Raw genomic sequence first — 13,484 nt, forward strand, 5'->3', positions numbered from 1 at the left:
GGGCCGGTTGCTACGTCCATCTTTTATACAGTCTATGATCCAACCAACAGCTGGTTTTAGATTCTGGTTTGAATGTTCTGCAAGAGCCGCACACTCCGACTAAGTGAGATCAGTATTTTGAGGAGTAAATGCTGCCAGGACTCTGTGTTTTGTAGAGTTTCCGTTCGCTGTAACTGCAGCCGAACTCTCCATTTGCATCCTGCAGATATTGACGAATGCCGGTCCGGACAGCTCTGCGGCCCAAACTCACGCTGCCATAATACGAATGGATCTTTCTATTGCACCTGTCAGCGTGATTACGTCCCAACTTCAGGCGCTAAGCACTTTAATCCAGAGAGAGGTGTGAGATGTAAAGGTCGGTGCAGCACACTCACACACACACACACACACTCGCAGCGACTTACGTTCAAGGGCGTACATATTTCTTCATCTCTTTTTTCATTTTTTGAACTTCCTCCAACACAACACAGAGACCATCTGAAACATTTTTTTTTTTTATGGAGAGGGGAGAGATTATGCAATACATCAAGTAAACGCTGCAATCCTAAATTGTCTTTTGTCTTTAGCGAGGCTGATGACAAAGGCAGTTATGTGGTGTCGTCTCCGTGCAGCTTTACTCACACTTTGCTGTAGCGGCCTTCACGCCGGTGGAACGCTGCCGACGACTGACGGCTCCTTTTTCTTTTTTTTTTTTGGTTTTGTATTTTTTTTGCAGAGCATCCCCAGAAATTCTGCCATGACAACGCCGGCTGCGTGACGCGAGCCGTCAACAAAACACTGGAATATGTGAGTAACAATCCTCACATCCGAATACGGTGAAACAGATGTGAAGACGCTGCCCTCTGTTGGTCAGAAAGAGGACTGACATGCTTCCTCATCTGTATGTGCTTTGCAACTATTGCACATATTATTTTTTATTGTTTTGAAGGCATCAGACAAATAAAACCAGCATTAGACGAACGCAGGTTCATCTGCATGTGTGTGATTGTTGATTAATGTGCATTTCCAATTCAAAAATAAATAAATTAAAATGAATAAAATTGGAAACAGGCTTAAATATAATTGTTGGATGTATATAAAAACACACAGAGCAGCAGCTGCTACGATCCAGACGCTACACGGTTCACCTGCAGCTCTGTTGCGCCACCTAAAGGCAAGAAAAGCGACAGCAGGACACGTAGATGTTCGCCATCTGCAGGCACAAACTGCTTTTTTTTATTTTAATAGAGCGTAAAATAGCGTAAAGTTCTGTTTGTGTCGGCTAACAACAAAAACAAAGAATAAAAAATCACCAATGTTTGGTTTTAGTTCCATCATTTATAATATCGTCGTGTCGAGCTTCGTTATTACATTAATTGGGTTATTTTGCATATTTAATAAAGACTTGAGGGTCTTAATATGTATTGGTATTAGTGTTTTATAACAGTTTTGTCAGGTTTAATCCCTAAAATGTGAATTACTGAGTTCTAATTACAACTTAAATAACATTAACTGCCCATTTTGACCAATAATAACCCGCATTACTGGAGTTAATGTATAACGGCATAATTCAACGGTTTTATCTTGTTTATGTTCCTGTGAATTGTTTGTTTGATATGATTTTGTTTTTAAATTAATATAAAGCTTTTTTGAACTTTTTTTCCCCACAAAAAACTGCTTTAGAGATTAAGTCTATTATATACAAAGCATCAATAATAATAAAAAGACTTCCCACTTGGAACCGGTGCATGAGTCTAAACTGCTGCTGCTGGAGCTTTTCCTTCCTGCAGGTGTTGGACCAGAATGATGAACCGGTTTCCTGTTTGTAGGGAAACTTCAAAGTCAGCATGTGTGAGCCAAATACAAGCGTCATCGAAGAAATATAAATATGTTTTAGTGCAAACTTTGGTCATTTTAAAGACAGGAACCAACAAAAATGGACGTATTTTAACATTTTAAAGAAGTCTTGTGAATCCGCTTCTTCCCTCCAGATGAGCAACCTGACCGAGCCCCAAACTCTGCTGAAGGAAATCGCCGAGCAGACGTCCGGCGAGCTCACCTCGGTGGAGGTGATCGCGTACGTCGAGGCCTTGAGCCGATCCGCTTCGAAGGATTCCACCGTCCCACCGTCCGCCATCAACGCCACTCTTTCGGTAACTTCCGTTTAACTTTTAGAGCTGCGTCTACGCCTTGAACTGGTTTTAATGGGTGGGAAATGGAACTACATACAGTCCAGTGGTAGTTCTGGGTCTGAGGATGACCATATTTTGCCAAAAGTATAATAAAATCTACACTAAAGTTCTCCATGGGTTTGTCTCTTGCACACTGCAAACAGAAACTTTTAGTGATTAAAGCCAAAAGAGACAAACATCAAACCACTTCTGATTAAGTCGTTCTTCACATCCTATGTCACCGTGCACGAAACGTCTTTTCAAACAGAAACTGGTGAAAGCGGTGAGCAACCTGGTGGAGAAGGACGAGCTGGTGGCCTGGAGCCGGATGAAAGAGGAGCGTCGAGAACACACCATCACCAAGCTGCTGCACGTCGTGGAGGAAGGCGCCTTGTCTCTGGCCGGAAACTACAAAACCCCGACCGAGATCGAAATCAAAGCTCCAGAAATGGGTGAGACGGCTCAGAGCGTCCACAGATGTTCTCCTGAAAGGTTTCTGGATAATGTCCTTGACGTTCCCGATTGTGTTTCTTATCCTCGATCCGCCAGAATTAAAACTCGTCACCTTGGACGCTCGTCACACTAAAGCCAGAGTGTCTGCGTCCATGGGTGGAGATCACATCAACCTGACGCCCAAACAGAGGCCAGAGGGCGACGGAAACGGTAAAGACCCTGAGTTTAGGTGGAATAAAACCAAATGAGCGGGTGAAGGGGGAGTGTCGCGAACATTAGCTACAGAAAAAAGTGAATAATATTAATTTTGTTGAGTGTAAACAGTCATCCAGGTTAAAATAATCTAAAATAACTTCATTCAAAAGCAGCTGGATTGTGTTTTTAATGCATGTTTCACCTCTTTACTTCTTTTTTTCCTAATCTAATTTCTCAATCTTAGAAATTAAAGCAGAAGAAGGAAAAAAAAAAAGCCTAAAATGTAAAAATGCACATATTAAATGTTGAATAAACATCATAAGTATTCAGTGTAATGGATGAAAATAGAATATTGTTACATAAAAGGTCGATTCTTTGTGACATCTCTACATTAAAGTCTAATTAATTCCTGTCTCTGCAAAAACTAAACAATCTATCAGAGAAAGCCGTGATGCTGAAGGACTGTGACCACGAGCTGAAGTCCACCTTCTGTTCCTCAGTCGACCGATAGAACCGAGCATGTAAATCCACTTGTCTCAGTAACTCCGACTCCCCGCTGACTCTGTCTCTCGTCCGTCAGGAAGCGTGTCGGTGGTGTTCGTGCGCTACGACAGCCTCGGTGACATCCTGAAGCCCAGCGGCGACCCGGGTGTCACCGACTACTCCAGGTACGCCGGGACGGGAGAGATCACCGTCAACTCCCAAGTCGTCGCCGCCGCCGTCAAGCCGGCCGACGTCTACCAACTGGACCACGTCACCTACACGCTGAGACACGCGAAGGTAAAAGCTGCACTGCTGCTCCGGTGATGAACGCCTTTAAAAGAGTCGCTGGTTCTGCTGGAAGTCATTCAAGTTTGTTCTTACATCTAATTAAACATGTGAGCACTTTGTTTAGATCATCAGGTCGAAGAGTTGTGGAAAGTGTAAAACCATCCGAGTTAAATTAGCCGAACTTGAGGAAACAAGTTCAATAAACTAAAGAAGTTGAATCAACTAACCACAGACGACAGTTCCAGACGGACTTGAGTCTATATTTTCTATGTTTTTTTTAAACTTTGAGAACTTCCGGTTTTGTCGTTGATAAATTCTAAATCTACAAGTGGCTGAATTTCACCTCCGTAACGTTAGAACTAGTGACGCACGATATTCAAATTTCTGGCCGATACCGATATCCAATATTAAGATTTCTGATATCGCGATAACCGATTTTACCGATGTCGATATGCAAATTTTGTTCGCAATGAAAATGCGTTTAAGTAAGCACTGTGAGGAAACTATTCAAAAGAAGCCCAAATTAGACCACATAGACTCTTTGTCGTATAATAAAAGTAAAACATATTTAAGTCCAGGACCATTTAAGTCAAAACATCTGTGAAGTAGCAGCGATATCAAACGTAGAGACGAAGGTGCTGATGTTAGACAATCATCAGCTAAATTTGTTCATCGGACCGATACCGATATATCGGGAAAAAAAACGCTAATATCGGCCGATACTGATGTGGTCGCTGATATATCGTGCATCCCGAGTTAGAGCAGACTTAAGATTAAAAGAATAATCCTTTATTTCTTAAACGTTTGCTGCAATTTTCCCCACTGTGGGATTAATAAAGTATAATAATAAAAACAAACCAAACACACAAGTATTAGTCCTAGAAAATGAAATGATTACACTTATCAGTGACGGTATGATGAAAACAAACAACCAGAGCTTAATTCAACATGTATTAAAGAAACGCAGCAAGTTTTCATCATGTCTGCAAACTCAAGAGTCTGTGAGGAGTTTTATTTCTTATCAACCCAATTTAATGACTTGAATAAACTTGTTTGTTACAACGGTTCACGATTCTAAGTCCTAAAGAGCTGTTCAAAATAAAGTTCACGACATTTTACTTCAAGCAGAAATTAGCAAACGTTTTATATTTTATATGACGTAAAATACAAAATTTGAGTTGATTCGACTAAATTAGTTTGTTTTATCGTGCATGAAAATTAATTATCAAAACTAACAGAATGTGTAGAAAAACCTGACGTTAAAATTTGCCTCTGTGGAGTTTAAACTCTCCAACGTGAACCCAAAGCCTGCAGGTTTAGTTTCTTATAAAACTAAATTTAGTGAGTTAAATCAGCTGTCTGTTCTTTCAACTCATCATTTTACATCATAAGAAGTTTTTTGGGTTCTAAAGTGGTCCGAAAATGAAAATAAAATAATGTGAAAGAAGCAAAATTCATAGAAAGGTGAGTTGATTTGACTAAATGTACCGATGGTGTTTTACAGTGTGTGCAAAAGACAAAACACAAATGCTGTAGTTTCTGGACTATTGAGGCACCTGAATATAAGCCACATCCACTGACTTTAAAAAGAAAACTAGCTTTGTACATATACAGGCCGCACTTGTCTATAAGCTGCAGGTTTCCACGTTGAAACATGAGATATTTACACAGAAAGATGTTTTAACTTTTAATTAAATACATACCGGTAACCTACACAAATACATAAAAGCTTTTTTCCAAACAGTGCCTGTAACACGGCTGGTAAAGAAAATAAAAACTACAGCAGCCTACCAGGAAAAGTCATTGATGTCTATCTTCATCTTCCTCCTGCACTAAAACCACTAAAGTCGTCTTCTTCAGTGTCGGAGTTGAACAGCCTCAGAATTACTTCCTCACACACTTTGGTCTCGAGGCAAATTCGTAAAACTCGTAAAAATCCATAAATTAGCCGCATCGTTGTTTAAGCCGCAGTGTTCAACGCGTGGGAAGAGAGTAGTGGCGTATCGTCTGGAATTTACGGTACATAAGCTCAATTTATGAAGTGTTTTTATTGCAAAGAGTCTTTCCTGTTGTCGGTGTAAGAAACTATATTGTTCATTTTTGTGTGGTTTTAAACTTTCACGCAGCGTAATTTATTGGTGATAAAGTCACTAATGGGGCCTAAATGCTTTGTGCAGCCGTTTACTTGCAGAATAGAAGTGTCTTTTGCGCCACCTGCAGGCAAGAAAAGCAACAGAAGCATCAGTTCGCTAACGAACTTAGCTTGTTAGCAATGGTTTGCTAATTTCAGAGTCAAACAAAAACGAACAAATATTTGCAGTTTTTAAAAGGTGAAACGTCTGTGAAATAGTTTTTATCTTCGTTGTGAAGTATTCAAGATAAAATCACGTTAAATCGTTGATGTTTGAGGATTTCTGAGGCTCTAACTGATCCAGCGACGGAGACATTAAGCCGCTGATAAAACTTTGAGTCGTTCGTCTTCATTAACTAACGGCATCTTGTCGGCGTCTCTCCTCCGTATCTCATCACATAAATCCTCGTCAGGCTGAGCGGCGTCTTTATTCCCACGTCGAGTCTGGCGGTAACCCGATAACCGGCCCGAGTTTCCATTAAAGTCAAATTTAAACAAACTCACCTGGGAGGAGCCGCCGCGCAACAAAAAAAAGTTTTCATGCAAAATTTTACGATTCCTCGCCGCGTATTAATGCAATGACCTTTCGTTTAAGAGGAAACAGCAGAGGAGTCGTGAAGAGATGATGAGATAAATAACCCTAAAAGTTAATGTACTGGTATTTTATTTTAAGATAATTAAAATGTATGAGAAAGTGAAATCATTAGTTTTGTTGGGCCCTCGAGGTTTAAGCCCAACAAAGGAGGTGTTGATTTATGTCGGGCGCCGAAAATTCTCTGCAAATTGCCTTTAAAGAGCAACAATCAATAACATGGAGTCTGGTTTTTTTCTTCTTTCTGCACCTGTTCAGTGTTTTTGCACACATTAGTCATTTAGGCTGAATTTTTAAATCTTTGTACATTTAAATCTAATTGCATGTAAACATAATACAGATATATTTATTAGACTGATAAATAAAGATTCTCTGCTCTAAACTAGACTCCGTTTTATTGATTGTTGCTCTTTAGAGGTAATTTGCAGGTGAAGTCGTACCGATGATTATTTTATTCAGTATTTTTATCACACATTAATTTAAGGGGAGATGAAAACAAGAAGAATATAAATCCAGACGAATGTAATCTTGTTTTTGTTGTTTTAAAAAAAAAATCCAACCACAAAACCACATTTTATTTATTATTTTGTTTGTTATTTATTGATTGAATCTTAATTATTACCACAATATTCAAGTAAGCTGACTTTTAATTAACATGGATCCTGTTTCATGCACAAGTATCATTGATTTAAATTAAAACAAACATGAAACATGCAGTTGGTCTGAATCCAATTGAATTTAAACATAATAAAGATTTTTTTAAAATCACATTTATGGCATTTATTTATCTGAATTATTCCTAAATGTTTGTGTTTTACTGATAAATAATTTGCAGTGAAAATTCGTCTGCAAATTGCCTTCGATCAATAACATCGATCCAGACCCTTCTGCACTCATTTCTTGTGATGCACTGACTTTTATTTTTATTTTTCTTCATCGGTTATTAATATTTTTTTGCACACGTGTTTTTAATCCTCGAAAAACAAATTTACAAACAATAAAAAATGCAAGTTGGGCTGAATACAAATCGAAAGTGAACATAGGAGAGATTTTTATTAAAATCTAAAACTACATTTCAGGTTGTTTTATTCAAGAATTCGACGTCTGTTATTGTCACAAACACATTTATACATGCACAATGAAATGCATTGTGCAGCTGTTCCACAACAAAAACACACAAGAAATAAAAATATGAATGTATACATATGCATTTATTTTTTATTTTTATTTGACCTTTATTTAACCAAACAAAAGACCCACTGAGATCGAAATCCTCTGTCACAAGGGTGAGCTGGCCGAGAAAGGCAGCAGCACACGAATAAACAACAAAACAATCACAGAATAAACATAAAAATAATGGAAAGTGTAAACAGTAGGCAATATATTGACAGAGAGAGAGATAGAAATAGCAGAAATAAATAAATCAAATTGTCAAACATTGCAAAAAGGGAATAAAACAAATAAAGAAAATAATAATAAGATTATGTATATATATTCACAACAATCCTAATTATTGATCCCTGAGATTCGTGTGCTGCAGAAACACTGCATGACTCCTATTTTACTGCATTTTACATTTTTAACAGCAAGTCCTGAAACTATGAGTCATTCTAAATCAGAAATAATACAAACTGATGCAAAACGAAGCAGTGATTTGAGAAAAAAACACATTAATATAAATTTAAATAACACACTAACTTCTGGTATCAGCTCCACTAATAATAATTCGTTTTACACATTGCTGTTGAACGACTAATAAAACCCGCCGTTAACTCTGTTCCTCTTCTTCCTCCTCCTCCCTGAAGCCCATCGACACCAAAGCCGATGTGACCAAATGCGCCTTCTGGGAGTACGAAGCCGGCAGCCTGCAGGGCCGCTGGGCCACTCACGGCTGCAAGACGCTGCACGTCAGCAGCAACGCAACCACCTGCTCCTGCAACCACCTCACACACTTCGCCATCCTCATGTCCTCCGGCCGGGCCAACGTGAGTCCGTGTTAGGATACAGAAGTGCAACAGCCCTATTTTCCAAATTACCTGCAGAATATATATTTTTAAGAATTTAAGAAATTCTAAAAATATATATCATAATAATTGTAGATTTTTAAATTTAGTTTTTGAGTCTATTTTATTATTTATTTCAGAATCAGAATCAAAAACAGGTTTATTGCCAGGTATAGTTCACACAATACCATATTTTATTTATTATTATTATTATTATTTAAAAATATATATATATATATATATATATATTTATAATTGTAGAATAATAATTTTGTAATTTTTATAATTTATTTTTTCTGATATTTTTTGATTCTATTTTATTATTATTATTATTTTTTTAATTATTTTAAAAATATATTATAATTATAAAATAATAATCTATAATTTTTTTATTTTATTTTTAAGGATAATTTTTAACTTATTTTTAAAAATTATATAATAACTATAACCATATAATAACAATGATATAATTTGTCACAATTTGCAAATTTCTTATAAGTAATTTGAGCCTTATTTCTTTCTGTAGATGGTTTATCTGTGGAAGTTTTATCAGATATAAAATATTGAGCAACATGAAAGACTACAGCAATAAATAACACTAAACGGCTGAGAATTTACAAATGAAATGATGAAATGATGCTAAAACGAACCCTTACTTACCCTTAAACTAAGTGAAACCCCTTAAAGCAAGTGAAACCCCTTAAAGTCAGTAAAAACCCTTAAAGTCAGTAAAAACCCTTACTTTAAGGGGTTTCTCAGTCACTGTCTAAACAGTATCAGACCATATATTTCCCTTTCCGTGCTCAGATTATATATCATCTCTGAAAATCATGCATCTCAAGACACAAAAAAAAAAAACAAAAACCAGAAGAATCATTTGGACGTGGCGTTTCTCAGCTAATCCGGCGGGTCTTAAACGGTTTATTGCTCTGATGGAGTTGGAGAATTTCCCTCCCTTCATAAAGGAACACTTAATCTTTCAGTTTGTCTGACAAATCGAGAATCTCCAGAGTTGGATCAAGGTGGATTTTTTATTAGCGAATACATAAAAACACAATAAATTCTTAGCGTTTGTGTTTTATTTGTACCTTCATGTATCCGTAATCAGCTCTAAACGGGTTTGTTCCGTCATTCTGCTGGTTCTAGAGGTTAACGGTAGTGTTTGGTGTTGAAGCGCTGGTTTATATTGTTGCTCCTTTTCTTTTTTATATATATATATATTGGAGTTTTCTTCCACTTTACTGAGTTCTTTCTTGTGCAGCGTTTCAACTCCCTGCTGAAACCAACACACGTCTGTTCGCTACCACATTCTGGAGGCGAGCTGACTCACTGCACATATTTGATGGCAAAGAAACTCTAAGAGAAATCCACCCACTAGTCTCTCTTTTTTTTTTAAATACTCTGACTGTTGCAGCCCCCAAAATTCAGAAACTTTCTCCCAGCCGGTGCTCGATTTTTTAAAAACTGTGAACCGTTCTGGGAGTTTCAGACCAACACCTCGACAACGAGCAGGACGCAGAATTCATTTGCCAAAAACAAAAAGTTAGCTCGATGATAGATGATACGCTGGGACCGGTACAGGCCCGGTGAGCGGCGTCGCCTCGTTCCTACCTGTCGAGTGATTCCGAGCAGATCGCGGCTCCACAACGCCGCGAAGCCGCGAATGAAACACCTCCCGTTCCCATTTGTGTCCCCAGCTGGCGGCCCACTACACCGTCCTGACCCGGATCACCCAGCTGGGGATGATCATCTCCCTCATCTGTCTGTCCATGTGCATCTTCACCTTCTGGTTCTTCAGCGAGATCCAGAGCACCAGAACCACCATCCACAAGAACCTGTGCTGCAGCCTGTTCATGGCCGAGTTCATCTTCCTGGTGGGCATCAACATGATCTCGCACAAGGTGGGCGCTTTGAATCCTCTTTTAGTTCATTTGTTTGGACAGAAACAACCAATCTGGGAAGTTTTTAGTTCTCTGTCTTGAAAAGTGAAGGTGCTGAACAGTGTTAAAGCTTTTAAGGAAGCGGTTTTTACCCTTAAATGTGCCTTAAAGAATCTTAAAACAAGAACTTCAACCAACATTTGTTCTTCTAGGAGCCAATTTCAAAACATGAAACACTTGATTTTTATTATATTTCCGATAACAGGACCTATTTTTAAAGCACAGATTTGTGGATCTTCTATTATAGTATGTTCTTGGTCAGACAGAACAACATGCTACCAGATGGTTTCTCACAGGTTTTTTTTTTGATGTTTTCTGGAAAATGAAAGACTGTGACTCTAATTTCATGCCACCAAATAAATCCACCAAACTTTAAGTGCCTTAAAGAACCTTAAAGAACCAGAACAACGCTCATAAATTAGGCGAAGTTTAGAAATGTGTAAGAACGTCGACTGATGTGTACCATGTAGGTATAAAATCTGTCACGTTTTTATTTGTCTGTCTTGAAAAGTGAAGGTGCTGAACTTTGTTAAACCTTTTAAGGAAGCGGTTTTTACCCTTAAATGTGCCTTAAAGGATCTTAAATAGTGACGCCAAAGAACTTCAACCAACATTTGTTCTTCTAGGAGCCAATTTCAAAACATGAAACACTTGATTTTTATTATATTTCCGATAACAGGACCTATTTTTAAAGCACAGATTTGTGGATCTTCTATTATAGTATGTTCTTGGTCAGACAGAACAACATGCTACCAGATGGTTTCTCACAGGTTTTTTTTTATGTTTTCTTGAAAATGAAAGACTGTGACTCTAATTTCATGCCACCAAATAAATCCACCAAACTTTAAGTGCCTCAAAGAACCTTAAAGAACCAGAACAACGCTCATAAATTAGGCGAAGTTTAGAAATGTGTAAGAACATCGACTGATGTGCACCATGTAGGTATAAAATCTGTCACGTTTTTATTTGTCTGTCTTGAAAAACGAAGGTGCTGAACATTGTTAGCTGCTCAAAAAACCCTTAAGGAAGCCGTTTTTACCCTTAAATGTGCCTTAAAGGATCTTAAACAATGACTCCAAAGAACGTCAACCAACACTTGTTCTTCTAGGAGCCAATTTCACGACATTAATACATGAAACACTTGATTTTTTTTAAATTATATTTTGGGATTTGTGGATCTTCTATTATGTCATATTTTAGGTTCTTGTGCAGACAGAACTTTGCGTTAAAAGACGCCAGCTTCAGATTTACGGAGCTGTGATGGACGTTTCCCAACGTTTTCCAATGTTTTATAGAGCAAATGAGTAGTTGGTTGATTTTATGAAGCACAAATGTAAGAATCTGCAGCATTTCTGGATCTTCTGGATCTTCTACGTTTAATATTTTAGTTTCTCGGTCCGACAGAACAACATGATGGTGTCTCACAGGTTGTTTTGATGTTTTCTTGAAAATGAAAGACTGTGACTCTAGTTTCATGCCACCAAGGAAATCAACCAAACTTTTAAAGAACCAGAACTCATAAATTAAACCGACGTGTAGCATGCAGGTATAAAATCTGTGTTTTTTAAAACCTCTTGCTCTCTGCAGCTCTTCTGCGCCGTCATCGCCGGCCTGCTGCACTACTTCTTCCTGGCGGCCTTCGCCTGGATGTGCATCGAGGGCATCCACCTGTACCTGATCGTGGTGGGCGTCATCTACAACAAAGGCTTCCTGCACCGCAACTTCTACATCTTCGGCTACGGCAGCCCGGCGGTGGTGGTGGCCATCTCGGCCACGCTGGGCTCCAAGTACTACGGCACCGACAGAGTGTGAGTGGAAAAGGAAAGCTCGGGCGTCGGTTTCTCAACAAATGATATTGATTATAAGTACAGGAGGCAGATAAGAGAAGGTGTTTGGACTGTTGGCAGAAAGTAAGTTAATCATTTTTAAAGGTTTGGGGATCTGAGAAAGTCTCTTGTTGGTGTGCTAAGTACATGTTTTTGTCCTTAGATAAGAGAAATGTTGTCTTTATTAGCACGAAGCTACGTTAAGCTAATATAAAACATCAACTAAACATCCATTAAATCCCATTTTGTGTTGCAGGTGTTGGCTGAGCACAGAAAACCACTTCATCTGGAGCTTCATCGGACCCGCCTGCCTGATCATCCTGGTGAGATCATTAACGCAAAACAAAAGCATTAATTCAAATCAGTGAGCGGGGGATTGTTTCAGAGATAAATATTCATCTGATTGTGTTTGTTTTCGCTGGGTTTCCGCTAAAGGTTAATCTCTTGGCGTTCGTGGTAATCATCTACAAGGTGTACCGGCACACTGCTGTGAAAAAGCCTGAAATCAGCCACTATGAGAACATCAGGTAGGACCACCTGCTAAAACGTTAAAGTCGTCGTCGTGGTCCGGCGTCCTCGCAGGCTGATCTGAGGTGTTTAACTCTCGTCCAGGTCCTGTGCCCGCGGAGCCTTGGCGCTGCTGTTCGTCCTCGGCGCCACCTGGACCTTCGGAGTTCTGCACATCCTCCATGAGACCACCCTGACGGCGTACCTGTTCACCATCAGCAACGCCTTCCAGGGCATGTTCATCTTCATCTTCCTCTGCGTGCTGTCCAGAAAGGTCGGGCCGTTTATTTATCTAACGTTTATTTAACATTTATGACCTCCTGATGAATTAAGATCACAACAGGGACGGCTTACAAGTTACTGTAATATAAGATATAATTGTTATAAGTTATTTGTTAAAGGAATTGCATTGGATTATATCACATTAAATGACATTACAGCACATCATATCATTTAGTAGCATATTACACGATAACATTACGTCTTATATTATAAAATATAACTGTTATTGGTGATTAAAATGTCTATTTTATTGCATTACATCATATTACATTAAAGCATATCATACATATACATAGCATGGCACATTAGGTTATTATACTACGTGTTATTTTATATTATTATAAAATATAATTGTTATTTAAGTCCATTATATTACATTAAATTATATTAAATGACATTACAGCATATCATATATCATAAAATTGCATATTAGATTAAAATATAACATATCATATTACATATTATTCAAAAGTCTATTACATTGCATTATATCATCATATTGCATTACAGCATATTATAGAGAATAGAATAGAACTTTATTGATCCCTTTGGTGGAAACCCCCACTGAAATTGCTGATATATGAATGTATCATAAAATTAGATTATAATATTTCATATTATAATAATATATTTG

At 38.1% G+C, this 13,484-nt stretch overlaps 1 protein-coding gene across 1 annotated transcript in view; it reads left to right on the forward strand.

Annotated features, from left to right (window-relative positions):
* The window catches only part of adgrl4 (adhesion G protein-coupled receptor L4), an 18,045-nt gene extending 5,170 nt beyond the window's left edge, over positions 1-12,875 (forward strand). The window contains exons 3-13 of the mRNA XM_008296937.1: positions 716-786; positions 1,971-2,132; positions 2,419-2,602; positions 2,700-2,813; positions 3,379-3,578; positions 8,098-8,277; positions 9,993-10,196; positions 11,823-12,043; positions 12,318-12,384; positions 12,497-12,588; positions 12,674-12,875. Coding sequence (XP_008295159.1) covers positions 716-786; positions 1,971-2,132; positions 2,419-2,602; positions 2,700-2,813; positions 3,379-3,578; positions 8,098-8,277; positions 9,993-10,196; positions 11,823-12,043; positions 12,318-12,384; positions 12,497-12,588; positions 12,674-12,875 — 1,697 coding nt within the window. The remainder of the gene's footprint in view (positions 1-715; positions 787-1,970; positions 2,133-2,418; positions 2,603-2,699; positions 2,814-3,378; positions 3,579-8,097; positions 8,278-9,992; positions 10,197-11,822; positions 12,044-12,317; positions 12,385-12,496; positions 12,589-12,673) is intronic.
* The last annotated feature ends 609 nt before the right edge of the window (positions 12,876-13,484 follow it).

This window comes from Stegastes partitus, unplaced genomic scaffold (genome assembly GCF_000690725.1).
Source record: "Stegastes partitus isolate 25-593 unplaced genomic scaffold, Stegastes_partitus-1.0.2 Scaffold1169, whole genome shotgun sequence".
Lineage (NCBI taxonomy): Eukaryota > Metazoa > Chordata > Actinopteri > Pomacentridae > Stegastes > Stegastes partitus.